The sequence below is a fragment of the Euprymna scolopes genome, chromosome 25 (genome assembly GCF_053919585.1).
Source record: "Euprymna scolopes isolate OS-2025 chromosome 25, ASM5391958v1, whole genome shotgun sequence".
Taxonomy (NCBI): domain Eukaryota; kingdom Metazoa; phylum Mollusca; class Cephalopoda; order Sepiida; family Sepiolidae; genus Euprymna; species Euprymna scolopes.
The window spans coordinates 75128689-75151349 of NC_136506.1; the positions used below are offsets into that span (position 1 = coordinate 75128689).

General features: G+C 35.9%; 1 protein-coding gene across 3 annotated transcripts in view; it reads right to left on the bottom strand.

Moving 5' to 3' along the window:
- The window catches only part of LOC145247439 (uncharacterized), a 195664-nt gene that overhangs the window by 167774 nt on the left and 5229 nt on the right, over positions 1-22661 (bottom strand). For all 3 annotated transcript variants that reach the window (XM_080109206.1, XM_080109205.1, XM_080109204.1), the window contains exons 2-3: positions 19688-19814; positions 4505-4725 (exon numbers count right to left, since the gene is read on the bottom strand). In XM_080109206.1, the coding sequence (XP_079965332.1) occupies positions 4505-4725; positions 19688-19814 (348 nt within the window). The remainder of the gene's footprint in view (positions 1-4504; positions 4726-19687; positions 19815-22661) is intronic.

The window sequence follows — 22661 nt, forward strand, 5'->3', positions numbered from 1 at the left end:
CCAGCCCATGCTGGAGCGAGTAAAAGGTGCAACGTCTGCTTACTTTGATCTCAAGTCTGGTTCTTTTGTTTCCCTACCCCAATCTCTCAATCAGTGACCACAATCCTAAACATTGCTTTCCTTCACAAATTCTCCAATCCATACGCCCTAGAAGACAAACGTTTATATTTCCGTTTTTCCTCCCAACGAAATAATGAGTCACATTCCAAACCTAACACTTTCCTACACCTCCTTATCTAGATTATAATTCAGATTTTGTCCAGAATTCAATGTAATTGAATAAAAAAAAAGACAATACAAATGTCATATTCCAAAAATCATGTAAATTGATCAAATAGTTTTTTTTAGAAAATCATTTTTATACAATAGGAATTTGTTAGCATTACAAGGCTGATTTTGATCTCTATTTCTGTCTCAGTAGTTTGAATTGAGTTTTCTCCTTTTATTTATTAAATATGGTGGAGTGAGACACACCACCATTGCTTACTCATAATTGTTTTAGTAAAAGAAATAACTACTTGATAAATTTATGTGATTTTTGGACTATGACATTTTTGTTCTGTGATATGTATGTACATAATAAAGATTTTTGTTGCTGTTGTTTTTTTTGTTTTTTTTAATTAGGTTGAATTCTGAACAAGAACCTATAATGCTTATTCACTATTCTGCTTTTCCGATTACCTGTGATTTCTCATTATGCTTAGATTCTGAAGCGTTTCCTTATGCTATTTGCAGCAATTCTCTATTCTGCACCGGTTGTCATTATTTGGTTCCCAAGAGATGCAGTAAGTAGGTTGTCAGGAAAATCGATCTCTATCGAGCCTCCGTCGAAAATGTGTCGGTACTACTCATTCAATCAAACGCATGCTCTGTACAGAGTCATCTGTAGGTGTTCTACAAAATTGAAAGCTGCGGACTCATTTTGATATTTTGGTGATAGCTGTTTGTGGAAGTGAATTCAGTTTGATCTCACATGTATGGACTGCATCGGATAAATTCTGTGAACCTTTTTACAACTTTATCTCATTGTTGAACTTTCATTTGGAGTCAAATTTAATAGCTACGTCCATAATGCCAAGCATGGATTCTCATTAATTAAGTCAATTTGATTATACAGACGAATGGTATGGTTTGGTAGATTCGTGGTATGCATCTAAATGACAGAGTTAGTTCTGACTCCCAGCTCTTCAGAATGAAGGTACCCAGATTGTGTAGAAATTTTATTTTCCACCTTCTGTCTTTCCTTCTCTCTCCCTCCCCTTCTTTATCCCCCCCCTTTTCTTGGTGTACCTTGCACTGCTACTGCTTGTTATACTACTGAAGCCATGTTAGCGCACCAAATCTAAGCAGAACAATGACCAAACGATAGAATAGCGATTTGTTCAGGAAGAAAAACCAGAAACAGGGACCCCTTTTTAAATGACAGTATAGCTTTTTAAAAACCTGCCAAAACTGAACGAGAAAGGATGGCGACTCAAGGGGGGCAGAAAGGTAAACTAAAATAGAGGGACAAAACAGCCACAGCCAGGTGAACATAATATAGGTGCTATTTAAAGATTTTGTGTGAAATAATTTTGTGAAATAGAGAAATATTTAAAGAGACAACTCCTAACTTTGGGTCGAAAATGGCTTTATGCAAATCTTAGTTAAAGACCGGAGTAAAAGACCATTCAGGGTACGAATACTACTAATTCATGAAGATATGTAGCTTCATTCAATTAATTTGGCAGAGTAATGGGAATTTTATCATGACGCCCAATGAAGGAACCCCATTGCACAACAAGAAGGAAAAAAACCGAAAGAATACCACGATAAACAAATTTTTTTTTCCCTTCTTGTTGTGCAATGGGATACCTTCATTGGGCGTCATGATAAAATTACCGTTAACTGAAGACAACTCTGAGTTACAATCGCCTACGATAATACTATTGTTTGTGTCACAATAGTATTCACCCTAGTTGGGTTCAGCAAGCTTCTTGCCATAAAAGTATTCATAGAAAATACGGAGCCCAGCAACATCTAACATGTGAGAAAAAGGATGTAAAGAAGAAGAAGAAAGGGTGTTTTGTTACTTCATGTCAAGTCAAACTTTTACTGCCAAATTATACTTTCAAGTCGTCTTTCAAAAAAAACATTTCTTACTTGCATGGCTTTTCAACCCAACTGGTCTTCAAAGTACAGGTCTATGTATTGTTCAACAAGTGAATGAGCGGTTTGTTTGTTTGTCAGTTGCATGCTAACTTCCATCACGTATGGGTTTCATGATTAAAAAATATATTTATTGCATTAAAAAATTCTGGCAGCAAAGGGTTAACACCTGCTATATCTTAGGTGCGATGCTACATGCAAGTGAATGCTGGATTCCGACTAATTCGGTCTTGCTAAGGATGCAGGGTAATGACACGATGCTGACTTGGTGGATTTGCGGTACTCATCTTAATGGCAGAGTTAGTTCTGACTTCCTGCTCTTCAGGATGAAGGCACCCAGACTAAAGTCAACTCTGCTTCAGTTGTTGAATGAGGTTCTGATTGGATAAACAGATGTACACACAGGCTTAGTTCAGGGTAACGAGGAAAAAGACCTGAACAAAATCGGTTAAAAATGATTTCAAGAAACGGCATATTGGAACGAATGTAAATTACAGAATTTCATTACAATGAGGTATCAAAACAGAAAATTGGTAGAGGCCACTAGACCAATGAGTCAAACGAGCTGGAACTAAGAAAGCAGGGAATAAACGGAACAATTCTGAAGAACACATGAAAATAGTATTTATAGGAAAAAACCAAGATTAGCAACATCACATCTATGAGAGAGAGATGATGTAGAGAAAAGGAAAGAGTGTTTTGTTACTCAATGTCAATCTAACACCAACTATATCTATGACGCAATATTACATGCAAGTGAATGCTGGAATCCTACTTATTGGGTCTTTCTGAGGATGCAGACGAATGACATAATGATGATTTGGGGAATTTGTGGTGCGGATCTTGATCACAGAATTAGTTCAGACTCTCTGCTCTTCAGGATGAAGGTACCCAGACTGAAATCAGTTCTGTATTACAATCACCTACAGTGGTATTGTTGTTTGTATTGTAATAACTTCCACCCTGATCATGTACAGCCAGCTTCTCTGCAAGTCTGCACTATTTTCTGAACCATGGCAACACAGAGCATGATTGCATAAGACGGCTAGCTAATCACAATTCTACCGTCGAATTCCAACTACTTGTAAACTTGACCAAGTTCCTCTTGATGGTTATTGTTCAGATTCTCGGCTGCCCACTGATATGCTTGCGCCACCCAGTTAGAGATGTAGAAAGGATTACATCACGAATTGATTCTCTCATTTGGAGATGAGTTGTATGCTCACGCCATGATAAACATCGCCACATTTGCCGGCATTCACTGGCAAATGGTAGAGATTTTACATTGAGGTGTTGGCAGAGATCAGTGGTTGAAACATGGTTATCCCACCAGAACTGAAATCATTGTTATAAAATTCCAACTTTTGTAGATAAACCACATTCATCGGCCATGTCTTGCAGGCATTTGTAAACATGTTTCTTTGTTGACATTGAGATCACCCAACAACACCATATGTACCTTTGAACGTGCACAAAGATGGATCAAGTAGTTACAACTCAACGATTCCACCTCTGCAATGCCTTGCCTGGACAAAACAATGGTAAACCAAAACTTAAACTGAGAGTAAAGGCAGGCCAAATACAACTTGAAATGAATTAACAATAACAGTAAGCATGTCGAAATCAACATAAATGATAAAATTTCATGGGCAAAATCATTCTACCACAATGGCCAATGTGCAACTGCTTCTCATAAAGTCAATTCTCTTTAAACTCTTTCCTACACCTGAGACTATTCTCTCTCTCTCTCTCTACAAATCTACTATCAGGTCACATATGGGTTGATGATTCCTCTGTCTCATTTGAGGATTTCTGATAATGTGCAGAAACGTATCTGTGATTTGATTTCCTTCACCCTTGCTTCTTCTCTGCAAATACTATTGTGTTATGTGTTCTTCAAAATTGTCTGATCTATTCCCTGCTTCCTTTGTTCCAGCTCGTTTGATTTCTTGGTCTCTATCAATTCACTGTTTTGATACCTCAGATACAGCTTCCTACTCCAGTAGCTTCTTTCTTAGAACTATAGGCTTGTGGAACTTTCTTTCTGCTGTTTTTCTCCTACCTATAATCTGGACCTTTTCAAAACTAAAGCCAATATACATCTCCTTTCATCCTATCAGCCTTGGTCTTTTTAAGACTAAGTTCAATAGGCATCTCCTGTCTTTGAAATAATCATCTTTTGTTCTTATTGGTTTCTTTACATCAAATGGCTTCATGCCCTGTCTGGAGCGATTTTCATATTAAAAAAAAAAAGGCATTAAATGACAAAGTATGACAGACCGACCGACAAAGTCTGTAATAGACATGCGAGGATACATCTAACAAATAAAAAAAAAAACAAAAAAAAACGTCTTACTGGTAGGTAGAAAGCTCTCGTATCAAAAAATAGGAGCTGAGATGAGTCTAGGACAACCAGAAGAATCAATTCATTACAGCTGACAGCAATGTGGACAATCTCGCTGGCAAAGGTCAAGTTCTTGAGCACTGGGAAATTCTCTGCAATTGTTTGGCTTTTCCGTTCCATTCGTTTTTCTTCATCAATACGGAATACCTCAGCAGTCTTGAAGACCAACAGATCTAAATTTTAGAAAAATCAATTCATAAATACATGTTTCATACTCATAAATAATAGCCGGATCTCGGCCAGAATGCAGTCATTTTACTCTTTTATTTTTATTTGTACATTTTTTAAATTTATACAAAACTTGGAACACTTGTACTAGGATGGGTAAAATTAATTTGCACTACTTATGTCAACCATACTAAAATAAAATAAAGATATAATGGTATATGGCACTAAAAAGATTGTAAGCAACAGAGCGGGGTCGAGTAGTTGGTGGTTGGCAGCAAATAGAATAAGACAAATGTAAAATTAATAGTGGAACCAGCTATGCATTTTCTTCTTTATTGATTCAATGCATGCATGCGCGCATACATATATATATATATATATATATATATATATATATATATATATATATATATATATTCAGGCAATAGGAATGAAAAGTCAAAAGTTTACCCAATAAAAGCAAGTGTATATACTTAAAACTTAATATAAATATTAATATAGTAATCCCAGCCAAATAAAAAAGCTCAATACAAAACACAATAGGAAGTAGAGCTGGTCATGAAAAGAAATCAAGACTGTAAATTAAAATCTAAAATTTACAAGGAAATTTATTTAGCAATACACATGAAAAAATTGAAATAGCTTAAAATATTTCCATATTGATATACATAGAAAGAGCTTGATGAGCTAAGAAAGAATCTTTTTAAATTTTTTAAATCTGATTAAAATTAAGGAAGTTATGACTATTTTTGCACCTCACATGTTTGGACATTTTCCCCTCTTTAAGACCATATGCGTTTTGTCACATTTTTTACACTACTTTTTTAGTAAAAATGTCATATCTTTGTTAAAACACAAGATTAAGCAATAAAATTTACCATATAAGTGTATTTTTGTGCAAGGAATCAGAATATGCAATTGAAAATATCCAAAAGTTCATGGTTTCCAAATAATCTGCAGTAAATGTGCATAAATATGCTGCAATTCCTTAAAAATGCCATGTATCCATAAACAGAAAAGAAGTTGGAGAACTCAAAGTTGAATTGTAATGTGCTTTATGTACAAAAAACTTTAAATCTAAACATAGGACCATTTAAAAATGAATATATTGCAATATTTCTTTGGTATTATTGTAGATTAACACCTTCTGTTTAACCCCACCCAACCCCTTCTGACCACCCCTCCAAAATGTGATTCTACCTTTTTAGGTAATTATGTATGAAATGCCATGAAAAACTTTAATGAAAGATAAACAAATTATTTTAGAATTTAATGTAAAATAATTCCCCATTACAGGTCACTCTAGCGTTTTAGGGCAGTTAACTGTTTTTTTTTTTTCTATGGGAGATAAATCTTGTATGCTTTTTGTTTTGTTAAGACAATTATGTGTGGTTTTAAGAGGATTTCTATGCAATGAGAATATGGGGAGGGTTGCCATTTGGACTTTGAATTAATCTAATTGGGCTAAGGAAAATTATGTGTGAACATACTGAAGACTTGACAGAAACAAAAATAACAAAAACAATATTAGAGGGGGGGGAGGGGTTAGTTTCACAAAAATTTAATTTCAAATATCAAAAATATCTTACAGAAAGCTATATATATGTGTGTGTGTGTGTGTGTATTCGACAGGTAAATAAGTCAGCAAATGTTATATTTAGTTTTAATTTAATAAAAAACTGCGTTACGAAATTTCGAAGACAATTCCATAAATTTGTTGATTTCTATTTTCAAGGTTAAAAGTGTTTATTCCATAGGCCGTTTATATTACGCTTGAGCAGGTGGTAAAAATACCTTTTGCTTAATAAGTAGAAAAAAGATAACGGGGTTTGTATTACTGTACACATAGATTCGAAAAAGTTATCAAAAAGCAAATACATAACAAATAAATGTTATCAAAGGCAAGATAAGTTACTTTTCTACCTAACTGGATACATTTTTAGTGTTTTTATTTAATGTAACATGTTTATTCAGCTCAAAAAACATACAGTACTTACCGATGTATTGAAAAGTTAAAAATGGCAGCCGACTATCTCTTTCACACGGTAAGTTTGGGAAAATGAGTTAAAAATAAATAACTAGACAAAATATTGTTAAAAACCCACTAATATATATCCGCCTATGTCACGGTAACATATATTGAGCGAGTTTCTAACAGTATTTTGTCTGTTTTTTTTATTTATAATTCATTTTCCCAAACTTACCGCCTCAAAGAGAGAGTCGTCCACCATTTTAAATTTTCGAATACATCGGTAAACACTATGTTTTTCGAGCTTAATAAACATGTTACATTAAATATAAACACTAAAAATATATCCAATTAGGTAGAAAAGTAACTTATCTTGCCTTTGATAACATTTATTTGTTATATATTTGTTTTTTGACAACTTTTTCAAATCTATGTGTACAGTAATACAAACGAGATTTTAATACATCTTTTAATTTTGAAAAAACATTTGTGGCTGTTCGCAGTAAAACATTGTTTTAATTCGCTGTTCAAAACTAATGCAATGAATAAAAGTGCATGCAAGCTATATATCTACAAAAGTTTACTTTGTTTTTTTAACCATGTTTTTAAATTTGACCAGAAATGTGAGAAATTGTAATGGATTCATAATCCCGAATTGGTTGAGATTGTTGTTATTATACATTCTGAAAACCGAATAGTTCTAAACTAATGTTATTCTGATAACAAAATAGCTCTAATTAAACATCAGAACATCTATATTCATATTTTCACGTTTTTCTTAATTCGTTCGTGAATAAAAAGTAAAGAACGCGTGTTGTTTTTTATATTGTGCTATGACTACAACTGCAGCTGCTGCTGCTAATACTAACTTAATTTGACCAAACTCGAGAAATAGAAACATTTTTTTTCGGATAGGTTCTTTTAAATTATTATCAATTACCGCGGTCGTACTCAACATAGAATAATACTTTTAATTGATAAAGATAGTAAAAAGAATGATTTACTTACTAGTGGGTGTCCGATGAATTATTTTTTCAAAATGTTCGATCCCCATCATATTAAAGTCTTATTTTTAACACGACAAAAAAAGAAATGGTCAAAAATATTTCGGACACTTGACAGTATTAAGATTAACACCTCTTCTGATTGGTTCCCAAATTTCATGACGAAATTCTTCATACAATCATGGTACGGGCTTTTAGAAAACAGAGGGGGTCATTACAAAACCTTACCGAAAACGCCATTTTATGACGTTCACATTTTTATCACTTTATTTGCTTAAAACTCTTAAAATATATAATGTACATTCATATTTATTAATTCATTTGAAACTATATTCATTTCCGAACAAAACAGTTGTAATCTAAAGACTTGAAGTGCTTTGGTTTGAAAAATATGGCTATTTTAGTGGAACTACCTCGAAATCTGTGATTATCCAAATTGTTTTTTTCGTCCATGTGTATTACTAATTTATTGTTCAACAGAATACTCCATAAACAATATGACGAACCATCGTAAAGTTCTGACATAATGATATAACCAACAAATTCTTAGCTTGGCTATACTTATAATTTGCTAATTTCTTTCTTTCTTCAGAAGAGATGTTGCGAGTTTGTCTCTGATGTATCGTTATTTTCATGGAAAGTGTTCGACTGAGCTTCAATCTATGGTCCCCCCTCGCCAAACTTTCACAAGAAACACTCGTCTAGCTGTAAACACTATCAATAATTCCCCCCACTCTTTATCTGTGCCTAAACCTAATAAACGTAGATTTCATGAACAAAGCTTCTTTCTTAGAACTGCACGCCTGTGGAATTGTCTTCCGTTTTCCTGCTTTCCTGCTGACTACAATATGGTTGTGTTCAAGTCTAACGTAAATAAGTTCTTGATGAGCCGTTCCATAGAAGTTATCAAATTTACCAAATTTTCATTACTAATGATTACTATATGGTCCAATTTCTACTGTACACTCTGTAACCCTTATCCTTGAGTGGCCTCTTGGCCTTGATAATGTGGTGATGCCTATGTAAAAAAAAAAAAAAAAAAAAAAAAAAAAAAAAGAGAAGAGAAGAATAGCATTCTTTGAAACTCCTCAGAATAAAGATATCTTTTTAGAGTATTCTGTCGTACAATAAATTTCCTTGTAAACTTCCTGACTTCTTTTCATTATACACGCATGCACACACACATGTAAATGTAGAATATCGTGAGCATGGTGTCAATTACTTTTTCCTAATAAGATTATATGTTACTAAACCTTATCGCTAGAAATCTTATTCTGATCCAAACACATTACATGATTTAGATTTTAGAAAATGACCAAACTTTAAAGCTCATGCTAAAGGAGTCTTAAGAAAAAAAAAAAAAAATGACATTCAGGGAATCTTGCTTAATGGTTTCTACCATATCACACCTACTTAAACTAAAACCATTCTCTAAGAAAACAAATTTAGATTGGGTAAAAAATTCTTTACCAACATCTTTTTTGTTAAAAAATCCAATAGTCTTCACTATATACCAGCATAATTTTAACTATTCCTTTCCATTTTCTATAATCATTTTGCTTTCACCAATTTATGGCAACAGAAATATTCAATATAATGTATTAAATGTGTATATAAAACAAATTTCGGTTTATAGGAGGTAATACAAATGCAGAAATGTGACGGATTGACTCAAACTGAAGCAACTTAAGATATATAATGCTGAAACAAGCGATGCACATATATATATATATATGTGTATATATGTATATGTATATACTTCAGAATAGTTTTTATTTAACAATCAGTTGTTATGGAAATGTGAGATTGTAAGGTTTACAAAATATTACTGGCAGTAATATTCTATAAGTTATCCCATCCAAACAAGAATTGCTCGATATGCAAGATAGAGCAAATATATTAAATTGTAATTCAATGAATTTCAAAAAAACTCTCATTGAAATGAAATGAAGTGGTTGAGTTTCATGTCAAAGAATTTTTATTATTCTAAGCAAGACAAAAAATGCTTTAGAAAATTAATCTCCTCTAAAGGAGATTAATTTTCTAAAGCATTCTTTGTCTTGCTTAGAATAATAAAAATTCTTTCACATAAAACTCAACCACTTCATTTCAATGAGAGTTTTTTGAAATTCATTGAATTACAATTTAATATATATATATATATATATATATATATACTAGCAGGAGACCCGATATTGCCCGGGATTGAATGATGATCAATGAATATTTCACACTCCTATATTTTTATTGTCATCGAAATCCGTGAAATCACCCAGGAGGAAGCTTCACATGTCTCCATGCAGTAACTTAGTCCAAAATATATGTTATTCTACATTGCACTCTAGAGAACCTACCGTTTCTTTTATAAAATTATTTTATATAAACTTCTTTCCAGTTAACGAAAAAACATTAAGAAATTTACGTGTAGGGTCTGAATCTACAGACCATGTCATGCAAAAAAAAAAAAACCCCAAAAAAACATGTAAAATTCTCAATTCTTATCAAATTCTTTACAGTAACTCTCGCTTCTCCTTTTTTGTCCTTCAGTCCTCATTTCCAATGAGTGATTTTTCTGACAAAGGGTGAAGAAGAAGCTGCTTTCTAGGTCGGTAGTACTGTGTAAAGAGTAGCCTGAGATGTCGGAAAATTTCTGTTTCTATGTCTATCCTTGTGGTCATGTCACTAGTAAGGGTGCTGGAGGTAAACGTTTCATCTGGGCTGACGTTACCCGCCTGATAGTCAGGGACCCGAACCTTGGATTAACCACTGTCCTATCAGCAGGTGCAAAGTACCGGGGCTGCTGTATTGCCATTTGGTGAATGGATTCTGGACCGTACAGTAGTTTCTGGTAGGGCCTCTTGATGAAGTGGGTAATTGTTACGGCTTTACCTTTTCATGTGCCACAAAAAAAAAAAAAAAAAAAAATTTCTTGTCTTTTTCTCTCTTATTTTCCCTCTCTGTCCTGCTCCAACCAAGTCTAGCGACCTGCTCCACAAACCCCAAAACCTCAATCATGACAAATCTCCAAAAAAGAAACACAAATAAACCAAGAACTCCATCCACCAACGTAGACTCCTACTACCATGTCTCCTTCTCCAACATCAGGGGTCTACATTCCAACCTTCCAGAGGTTGAAACACAATTACAGGAGACAAAACCGGACATATTCTTTCTAAGTGAAACTGGCATAGGGCCAACCACTTCTCTAGACGAATTCATAATTAAAGGATACTCCAACTTAACATCTAAATCTGACCCCCAAGATCGCCATGGGCATGGAATATGTGCCTACATCAAAGATGGCTTTCCATGTGGTAGGGATATCTCCAGAGAAGACCCTAATTTACCTTATATGTGCTTTCGGGTTGCACTAGCTTACACCACTGCATTTATATTTGTCCTCTATCGCCCCCACAACAGTGGGGTTATTATCTTTAAGAGCATATCTGAGAAAATTTACCACATCCTGTCTGCTCATCCTTCGGCTTACATTCACATTTGCGGTGACATCAATGTCCATAATGTGGAATGGCTGACCCACACAAATAAAACCGATGACGAGGGGAGGTTTGTCTCATGATTTTGCCATTGCCTATGACCTCACTCAGATTGTTCACGAACCCACCTGTGCGCCCGATACATCCGGTCAATATGCAAGCCTTCTAAACCTTTTCCTCACAACTTCCTCTGAGCTGTGTTCATGTTCCGTTCTATCTCCTCTGGGATCCTCTGACCACTCTGTTGTAGCAGTTAAGATAAAAATGAAATGTAATAAGTCTTCAGACGTACCTCTCCACCATACTGTATATCGATACTCTATGGCTGACTGGGATAGCTTTCGTACATTCCTATCTGACCTACCTCTACATTTCATGTTTAAAAAGGATGTGTCCTCTATAGTATCAGACCTGACCGAATGGTTAATTGTAGGCATAGACCGATTCATGCCATCCAAAAAATTCCAACAAAAACCTAACAGCCAGCCATGGTTCTCCCCTGAATGTGCTGCTGCCATCGCGCACAGAAATCACTTTTGTCATAGCTACCAACGTAATAGATGTACTGAGACTAAAACTGCTTTCAGGACTGCCAGCAACCACTGTAAAAGAGTAATAAAACATGCAAGAGAGCTATATGCTCAGTCTGTTAAATCCAAAGTAGCCGAGCAGCGGCTTGGTTCCCACCAGTTCTGGCAAATAGCAAACAGGATCTTGAACAGAAGCGTGCGTTCTATCCCAACCATTATCAATGGACCTGAGGTCATCTCGTCAGCATCAGACAAGGCCAGACTATTTGCCAAGAACTTTGCAGCTAATTCTACCCTATGCGACAATGACCATCAACTCCCTGTATTTCCTCCTATAACAGACAACACGCTATGCAACATACAAATATCTGTGCGTGAGGTCGCCAAGCTAATCAAGAATCTTGATTCCAGTAAAGCAACTGGCCCTGATGGCATTCCAGTTATAGTGCTGAAAAAGCTACAACCAGAACTTGCCCCCATACTTACAAAACTGTTTAAGCGTTGCCTTAAGGAGAAGTGCTTCCCAACACTCTGGAAAACCTCATCAGTATGCCCTATATTTAAGAATTCAGGTTAAAAGTCATCTCCCTCTCAGTACAGACCAATAAGTCTCCTGTGTGTCATGATTAAGTTGTTGGAATCCATATTAAATAAAGAAGTAGCCAACCACCTCAACAGAAACAACCTTCTTAGTGACACACAATATGGTTTCCGCTCTGCAAGATCTACAGCAGATGTGCTAACGATTATATCACATAGGATTAGTGAATCTCTTGACAAAGGTTTCCTTTCCAGGGCAATTGCTCTTGACATATCGAAGGCCTTCAATAAGGTATGGCATAAGGGCCTACTTCACAAGATTTCCAGCTACGGTATTACTGGAAATGTTTTCTCAATCATTAAATCATTTCTCTCTGATAGATTCATAAGAGTAGTGGTTGATGGGCAGAAATCAGAGGCCCACAGTATTAATGCTGGAGTCCCCCAGGGGTCCATCCTGGGCCCAACTCTCTTTCTGATCTACATCAATGATCTCCCAAAACACATACTTAAATCATTCGTTGACATCTATGCTGATGACACGACCATCTATAGCAACACATCAAAGGCCGTAAATGACAAAGTTCTCTCTAATTTTCTCTCTTCTGATCTTGAGCGCGTGGTACAATAGGGGAAGAGGTGGCTGGTTACTTTTAATGCATCCAAAACCAAGCTTCTATCTTTACATTATCAACGCTCTGATCCCCATCTGGCATCAATTGAAATGGATGGCTCTCGTCTTGGGGAGGCTCCATGTTTTGACAAGCTTCTGGGTTTGACCTTTACTCCTGATCTGAAATGGAACACATACATCAAATCTGTTGCCAGGGACACTGGGAAAATGGTGGGATCCTTCTACCGCCCCAGAAGATATCTCATTACTGATGCAATTCTCTATCTGTATAAAAGCCAAGTACGTCCAAGGATGGAGTACTGCTGCCACATCTGGGCAGGAGCTGCTAAAAACAACCTATCCTGCCTTGACAGAGTACAAAATAGACTTTGTGGTTTAGTGGGGATGCCCTTTTCTCTTCCCTGCAACCTCTCTCCCACAGAAGATGTTGCGAGCCTGTCCTAGTTTTATCGTTATTTCCATGGCAGGTGCTCGTCTGAGCTCCAATCCCTCACCCCCCCCCTCGCCAATCTTTCGCGAGAAACACCCGTCTGGCTGAAACTACTGTCAATAATTTTCCCCACTCTTTATCTGTGCCTAAATCCAAACGTAGATTCCATGCGCAAAGCTTCTTTCTTAGAACTGCATGCCAGTGGAACTCTCTGCTGCTTGCCTGTTTCCCACCTGACTACAACTTGGACATCTTCAAGTCCAACATAAACAAACTCCTGACAAACCGTCCCCTTAAGTAAGACACTCTATCAAAACCCCCAATACTTATGATTACTACAATACTATCTCATTGATTACTGTACACGCAATAACCCTTATCCCTGAGTGGCCTTCGGGCCTTGATAAGTGGTGACCCCCATGCAAAAAAAAAAAAAAAAAAAAAAAAAAAAAAATGAAAAAAATTAAGAAATTTACGTGCAGAGTTTGAACCTACAGAACACATCATGCAAAAAAAAAAAAAAAAAAAAAACATGCTATCAACTTACCCACAATAGAATTTTCACAGCCCGTTGTTCTATCATTGTTGCGACATGGAAAAATGGCTTTACCAATGATAGATAAATTAAAATAATGGTTTTGATTATCGATTATCGGGAATTATTGGGGGTATTCTGAGACAAAACTTAACTAAGATCACTCCCAGACTTATGCACTAAAGTTCTGTAAATTTTAAGGAAAATCTGTTCGGTCATTTCAGAGTCTACAAGGAACAAACACACACAAAGTTGCATTTATATAATTATAGATACATGCATGCATTGAATCAATAAAGATGAAACTGCATAGCTTGTTCCACCATTATACCTTAAGCTGCTTTAGTTTGAGTCCATCTCTGCATTATATTGCCTTCTATAAACTTAAATTTCTTTTATATACACACTAGCCTGTGTGCCTGAAATAGGTCATTCGGGTATGTGTGAAAAAGAACGTAGAAAGAGAGAGAGAGAGAGCAGGAAAGGAAGAGAGGAAGATATCTTTTTTTCTCACATGCAAGTCAGTCTGATTTCCGATTTTGGACGGAGCAGACGTGTCGAGATTGGCGCAAAGATGCGTCAGAGAAGGAAACGCAAAAAAAGTTAAGAACGGCCAATAAAAAAGAATGGGCGCCACCAAGACTGAGAAGAATAAACCAAGCATTAATTAAAAGAAGCCTCCGACTTGTTATTTTGTGCATGTGGTTCTCTTTGCAGCTACGAGCTAAGAGAAGCCAAGAGGCAGAAAAAAGGTATGTCAACGTTTGGTTATATACACATGCACATACGTATTAACTGGACAATAAGACGTTATGAATATTACCATATATAGACACTAGACGTATAACGATTACGTACATAGATACAGACAAAGAGACACACGTAATGAGATAAACACACAACAGATAATATCCCCCTCACCGCCGAAATCTTACAGCAATAAGTAAGAATAACAGCAATTAATTTTCAACCAAATCATCCAGGCTTGACCTCAATTCAGGAGATGAAACGCTATGCTGGATTAGACCGAGATATATATATATATATTATTCCTTAATTGGAATTTTTTATTTTGAGATGAGCATTTTTATGTTAATTTTATTTTTATTTCGGACTATTAGTCTCATCTTTATTAGTTGTTGTTTGTTTGTTTTTATTGGTTCACAACGTTTCGGCCAACTTCCTCTGGCCTTCGTCAGGTGGTAACCGCGACGGATAGGAACTTCGAATCTCCTAACTGCCATCACTGCCATCCGTAGTTGTCGTCATCTCACCACATTTTTGACCAATTACCTCTGGCACGCTTTGGGTGGGATTGAAACCGCTATCTTCAGACAATGTTCATCTGGAACCGTAGAGATTCAATGTCTCTATCAACTGCGCCACGGGCCCCGAAGGGCGATCAAGGTTGGATTCTTTGTGAACCAATAAAAACGTTGTGAACCAATAAAAACAAACAAACAACAACTAATAAAGATGAGACTAATAGTCCGAAATAAAAATAAAATTAACATAAAAATGCTCATCTCAAAATAAAAAAATTCCAATTAAGGAATAATATATATATATACCAATCGGTACGGACCCGACTATGGAAGATCAGATAATGAATAAATGTGGATTTATAAGATCAAAGAATCCAACCTTGATCGCCCTTCGGGGCCCGTGGCGCAGTTGATAGAGACGTTGAATCTCTACGGTTCCAGATGAACATTGTCTGAAGATAGCGGTTTCAATCCCACCCAAAGCGTGCCAGAGGTAATTGGTCAAAAATGTGGTGAGACGACGACAACTAAGGATGGCAGTGATGGCTGAGAATGCAGTTAGGAGATTCGAAGTTCCTATCCGTCGCGGTTACCACCTGACGAAGGCCAGAGGAAGTTGGCCGAAACGTTGTGAACCAATAAAAACAAACAAACAACAACTAATAAAGATGAGACTAATAGTCCGAAATAAAAATAAAATTAACATAGACCGAGATAGTTTGACCACATCTAATGCATGGCAGTTGACAAGCAGCCAAGAAGAATTATTAACTTTGATGTCCCTGGAACCTGTCCAAATGATCGACCTTGGAAGAGGTGGAGTGATAGCATCAAGCAACGCCTGAAACATCATAGATTAACAGAAGCATTGCTAATGGATGGAATCAAGTGGAGAGAAGCCATTCGACCAAGTTGACGACCCAAACATCCAACCATCAAACTTGAGGAATATGTGAGGATAGTTGTTGTTGTTGTAGTAGTAGTACTTTACAACATTGCAATGATGGGACAGAGGCTGAAGTTTATTAGATAGTGTAGGACCTATCACATTGGAGACTCTCTTTTGAGTCCTGTCAAATAAGGAGAGACAGGTGGATGGTGATTTTGTAGAGATATCTGTTCTGGATGTTGCCAAACTTATTAAAAACACTGTCAGCAAGGCAACTGATAAAACACTATGTTTCAGAATTTTTTGCAGGAACTAGCTCTTATCCTTACAAATCTATAGAGCCTGTCATTTAAAGGAGAAATGCTCCCATTCCCTTGTGCAAATCTTGTTGGTTGGCAAAGTATACATCTCACTACAGACTGATCAGTCCTCTGCATGTTATGAGCAAGTTGCTTGAATCTGTAATAAATGAACTGCCTCAGCAAAAGAAATCTACTTAGTTACAAGCAATACGAATTCCGTACTGCAAAATCAACAGCTGGCATGCGGACTGTAATATTGTGTAGGATCAGTGAATCTATCGGTGTGAGCTTTGTGTCGAGGGCTATAGCTTTTGATATATCAAAGACCACTGAAAGGGTCTCACTGAAGTTTTGCTTCACTAGCTATGAAATATCTGAGAAATATCTTCTGATGGATCTATAAAATTAGTTGGTGCTAGGCAGGAATTTGAAACACATAGTATTAACACCAGAATGTCTCAAGGATTACTTCTGGATCCAACCTTCTTTCTGATCTTCGTTAATGATCTTCCAAATAACATTCTGAGATCATTTGCCAATATCTATGCTTTCTTTTTTCTTTATTCAATTTTCACCCCAAACAAGGCACAGTGCCACTTTGAAGCAGGGGGCTACTATCAGGGACTTAATTTGCAGGGGCATTATCAAGGGAGATGAGTAGAAAGATGTTTTTTCACATTACACTTGAACTTCTGCATATCAGTACGGTTGGGAAAGCAGAATCCCGGAAGGGAGTTCCAAAGACTTGCAGTTCTGGGGAAGAAACTATTGGAGTAAAAGGCTTTCTTGCACCTAGGGATCTCTACTGTAAAGGGATGAGACTTACTAGCTTGTCGGGTTTGTCGGGGGTAGTTACGTCGAGGAGGTACAAGTGTTTACAGTTCGTAAGAGCATTCACCATTAAAGTATTTGTAGAACAGGCAGAGGGATGCAACATCTCGTCGATGGGACAGAGGCTGAAGCCTAGATGACAGTTCAGGACCTATCAGGTTGGTGACTCTCTTTTGAACCCTGTCCAGGAGCGAGAAACAAGCAGCAGATGCACCAGCCCAGACGTGACAACAGTACTCCATACATGGGCGAATGGTGGCCTTATAGAGGTACAGGATACTTTCAGGCGTAAGTAGTTTTCTAGCACGGTAGAGGGAGCCAACCTTCCTTGCAGCAGCCTTGGCAATGCTCTCAATGTATCTATTCCAGTTCATATTCCCTGTAAACGTTAGGCCGAGGAGTTTAAAAGAAGTACCTTCAGGCAATGTGTTCTTGGCCATTGCTATTGGTGGTAGAGAAGGTTTCTTGTAGTTATTGAAGGAAACAAGCTTAGTCTTAGCAGCATTGAATGTGACTATCCATTTTTGTCCCCATTCCACTACAGATTGGAGGTCATCCTCTAGTGTTTCTGCAATTTCCTGACGACAATTGTTTATGACAACATTTCGAAAAGCACTAACAACCAAAATCTTCCTCTCTTTCGATCTGGAGCATGTGATGCAATGGAGGGGGAAAATAGTTTGTTACTGTTAACAACTCTTAAAACCAAGGTTCTCTCCTTTCATTAACAATGATCGCCTTTGCCTTTGAAATGAATATTTCTCTCCTTGAGAAGATTTTGTTTTGGTAAGTTCCTAGGATTAATTTTCATTTCAGATCTAACAATTTATAGCCAATCTATTGTTAAGCTTAGTGGAAAAATGATTGGACCATTCGGTTCTCGTTCTTAAAAAAAAAAAAAAGATAAAACAATATCTGTAGGAGGTAAGTACTTGTGACAAAATGAAAATATCACATTCCAAAAATCAAGTACTTTTTTATTAAATAAGCAAATCAAATTTTATGAGTATCCAAGGAGTGACCATCTCGTCCACAATTTGGAAAAAAATTTCAAGAAAGAAAAGGGAGATAACTCAATAATTCATACTTACTAGATTTATGTTGTAATGCCTATGAATTCTCATTGATTGTTTAAAGATGATTTTCTTTATAAAAATAAAACTTGATAAACTGATTTGATTTTTGGGATATGTTTTTTTTTTTGTCATGGTACATACATCGTAAAGATTTTTATTTTTTTTTTAATATAGGAGGAATTCTGAACAAGAATTGCTCATTCTACTGGTCAAAAAGGTATCTGACTCCTGCTGTAATCCTCTATCTATATAAGAGCCAGCAACGTCCTAAGATAGAGCACTGCTGCCATGTTTGGAGAGGAGCTGTTTAGAACATTCTCTGTTAATATGACAAGAGTACAAAATTGACTTTGCAAAATCTGTTCTTTACAACCCTTTTCTAACTGAAGAGATGCTAATTCTTTTCTACATTATCATTATTTCCATGGAAGGTGATTGACTTGGCTCTAATCTCTGGTTTCCCATTGTAAGACATAGCTCATCTCCTTACCACAACTGAAAAAAACTTTCCTTTTTTTTCTTGTGTGCCTAGTATCAGGCAGAATTTTCATGAACAGAGTTTTTTTTCTCCAAGAACTTACCATCTGTGGAACACACTACCATGAGACCGTTTCCCTGTAAACTATAAGATGGTTGCCATCAAATATTTGTCACAACCTCTCACTCCACCCCACAAGTAATCAAATTTTGTTCATTTCATTCATTTTCAATCCTCTTCCTTGATAAATGGTGACTCATTAGTAAAAATCCAAAATAAATAATTAAAAAAATAAAAATAAGGTTTGCTATCTGATCCGGAAGTGGATGATCATTTTACATTTAAATAAAAGTGATCCAAATTTTTTTTTTTTTAGCGCAATTGCAGATTTAAAACAAATTAAAAAAAAACAATATACAAAAAATATACTTTGTTATATGTATCCATCACGAAACAAAAATGTCATATTCCCAAAATCATGTGAATTAGTCAAGTAGTTTTTTTTTTTTATATATAGAAAATCAATTTTTTACGAGTTTTCGCGATTCATAGTATACTGTAGACATTCTAAGGTTGACTTTTAGATCTTGGTAATTCAAATTGAATTCTCTCTTTAAGAAAAATAGCGGATGAAAACTGTCATTTCCTCATAAAATTTGATTTTCTTAGTTAAAAAGATAACTACTTGATCAATTTATATGACTTTTGGAATATGAAATTTTCCTTACGTAATAGGTACATACATCATTAACATTTTTCTATGTTTTTGTTGAATTCTGGACAAGAATCTTTTTTATTTAACCGTTTAATTTTACAGGCTTTTTATATATAATCACCTTAATACAGACGAACCTCATTTTTATTTTTTTAAGACAATTGGTGCAGGGTTCCAATAATACCACGGGAAACGTGTTTACTGGTTCCAAAACATCAGTATATATCACACCACTTGTACCTCTACTTCCCAAAAATGATTGAAAGCCTTACTTTTTTCAAATCCGGCAAAACAGAGTCCATATTTGCTGGCACTTGCTAACAACTCTGCTCTTTGCTTGGAAACCGTGTCCGGGGGTTTGAAAAGGCGGATTTTACAAAGTTGTTGGAATTCAAAATCCTACAAAAGATTAAAAAAAAAAAAGAAAGACATCAACATCAATCTGACCAAAAACTTATTTGTTTCAAGAAAGTTTGAGAATGACAAGAAAACCTTGTTTTCAGATCAGAGCTATGGATGTTAAATATTTAAACAGATAGGCCATCTAATACATTATTGAATTGAAAATAAGAAGAAATGAGACAACTGAGGGGTCAGCAGAGATCAACTTGATGAACCCTGAGTGAGTACTTAGATTAGTTTCTGAAAGATATGTTACATGGCTCAACAGTAAGCAATAGCAAATAGCAATCTGTTTAGAAGCATACAGGGGTGTTGGATGTATAATGACATGAGCTGAGAATATATAACTAATTAAGTGACATGAATTGCCAATAGAAATAAAAACTAAACTTGAGAAGAATTTCCAAACCTTGAGGTAGAAGGACGCTACCACCAGCACCAACTACAGGTTGGGAAATACTTCTTAATGTTCACCTCCATCCAATCTTTTTCTCTAAACCGAATCAAATGACAAAAAATCATATGTAAAGCTATAGCGATTTGGCAGAAATCAGTCTTTGCCTTCAGATCAGAACTATGGAGGTTGGATATTGAACAAGTACATCCACTAGTATACAATCTTGATATATACTGAGAATAACAAAAAAATGGAACAGCCAAGGAGTAAACAGAAGTCAACTGGTTGAACCCTGGGTGTAAGTTACTTAGACACTTTTTTTTTTTTTTGAAAAGGTATATCACATCGCTCAATAGGAGGATACAGCAAATGGCTGTTCATTTAGAAGCATAAAAGGGCATCAGATGTATAATGACATGGGCTGACAAGATATAACTAATTAAGGAACGTGAATTCCCAATGGAAATAAAAAGCTGAAATTGCGAAAGATTTCACTAATTTCTAAACATAGAAGAAGCATGTTCACCCCTTTTAAATTGTCCCCTCTAAAGTCAAGTGAAATGACAAAAAAATAGAATGTAAAAGGTAGAAATCAGTCTTTGCTTGAAAAAAGAAAAAAAAAAGAAAAAAGAAAGAAAAGAAAAAAGAAAAAGAAACATCTTTTTGGATTTCCGCTTTATCTGATTTATAAAAAAGCAGAGGTCTCACATTCCTGCTAATTAGTGATTTCAATTCATCTTTCTCCCCCTTCCTCCACAGTGCAATGATTTGAAATGAAGATCAAATCAAATGGAATACTTACTTTCTTACATAAGATTTGCTTTTGTATAAGAAAATTTTTAAATGTTTAGAAAGGCAAGCAAAATGCTAGTTTTTTTTTTTTTTTTTAGTAAACGTAATGTTTATTTAAATACAAATTTTCGGTTTGCAAAGAAACCATTCTCCAGGTAGAAATAAATGTAAGTCTTTTTTTTTTTTTTTTTTTTTTTTCTCTCTCCATCTTTCCATTTTGGTGTTGTTGACGGCGACGAGTCTCAAATGTAATGAGAACTTATTTTTGCCTCATTTTGTTACATAAGATTTGCTTTTAAAAGTATAATAAGAAACTTTCATTACATTTTGAAAAAGACAAATGGTGGCGTGCTCACTGTTGTATACGTTAGGTTTGGGAAAATGAGTTCAAATTAAAAAACTACACAAAATACTGTTAGAAACTCAATATATGTTACCGTGACATAAGCTGACATATATTGAGTGGGTCTCTAACAGTATTTTGTATAGTTTTTTTTAGCTTAAACTCATTTTCACAAACTTAATGTATTCAACAGCGAGCACAACGCCATTTGTCTTTTTCATATATACCGATAAAGACTGCATGTTTTTCGAACCAAATAAGCATTTTACTTCCTCAGTCATGTGTGGCCCTAATAACAAATCGCTGACTTTAAGCGTTATGTGCCGTGGCTTTGTTCTCCATCTTTCATAGTTCTTGTTATGTCGGCGGCATCTTTTTCACACTGTCAACAAGGACGCATGGGTCCACAAGTATAAAAATAAAATAAACACAGGGAAACAAGAAAAACACAGACTGGTGCTTCACATTTGTCGGTTGGACTCTGGGTGTGTGCCAACATGCTAAGGTTCATATCTACATCCTGTCGGGGTTGGATTTGTCTTTTACCATCAGTTCATTTCAATCTCCCAAGCTTTACCGACCTGGCCCATCAGTTCATTTCAATCTCCCAAGCTTTACTGACCTGGCCCATCAGTTCATTTCAATCTCCCAAGCTTTACCGACCTGGCCCATCAGTTCATTTCAATCTCCCAAGCTTTACCGACCTGGCCCATCAGTTCATTTCAATCTCCCAAGCTTTACCGACCTGGCCCATCAGTTCATTTCAATCTCCCAAGCTTTACCGACCTGGCCCATCAGTTCATTTCAATCTCCCAAGCTTTACTGACCTGGCCTATCAGTTCATTTCAATCTCCCAAGCTTTACTGAACTGGCCCATCAGTTCATTTCAATCACCCAAGCTTTACCGACCTGGCCCATCAGTTCATTTCAATCTCCCAAGCTTTACCGACCTGGCCCATCAGTTCATTTCAATCTTCCAAGCTTTACTGAACTGGCCCATCAGTTCATTTCAATCTTCCAAGCTTTACTGAACTGGCCCATCAGTTCATTTCAATCTCCCAAGCTTTACTGACCTGTGTCTCCAACTGTAGTCAAAGTCCAACTGCACTCTCAACTCTGACTGTCGTAAATAGTATTACATGAGAAATCATTTCAAGTTAAAATTTATTTTATTTTATCCATCTAAACTTTATAAATGTACAAGTAAAATATGTAAACATTAGTTAAATACTATCCATCATGGCTGCTTGCACAGGCTTCATATAGACTTTAACGGCCACGACAGCCATGATAGATAGTATTTAACTAATGT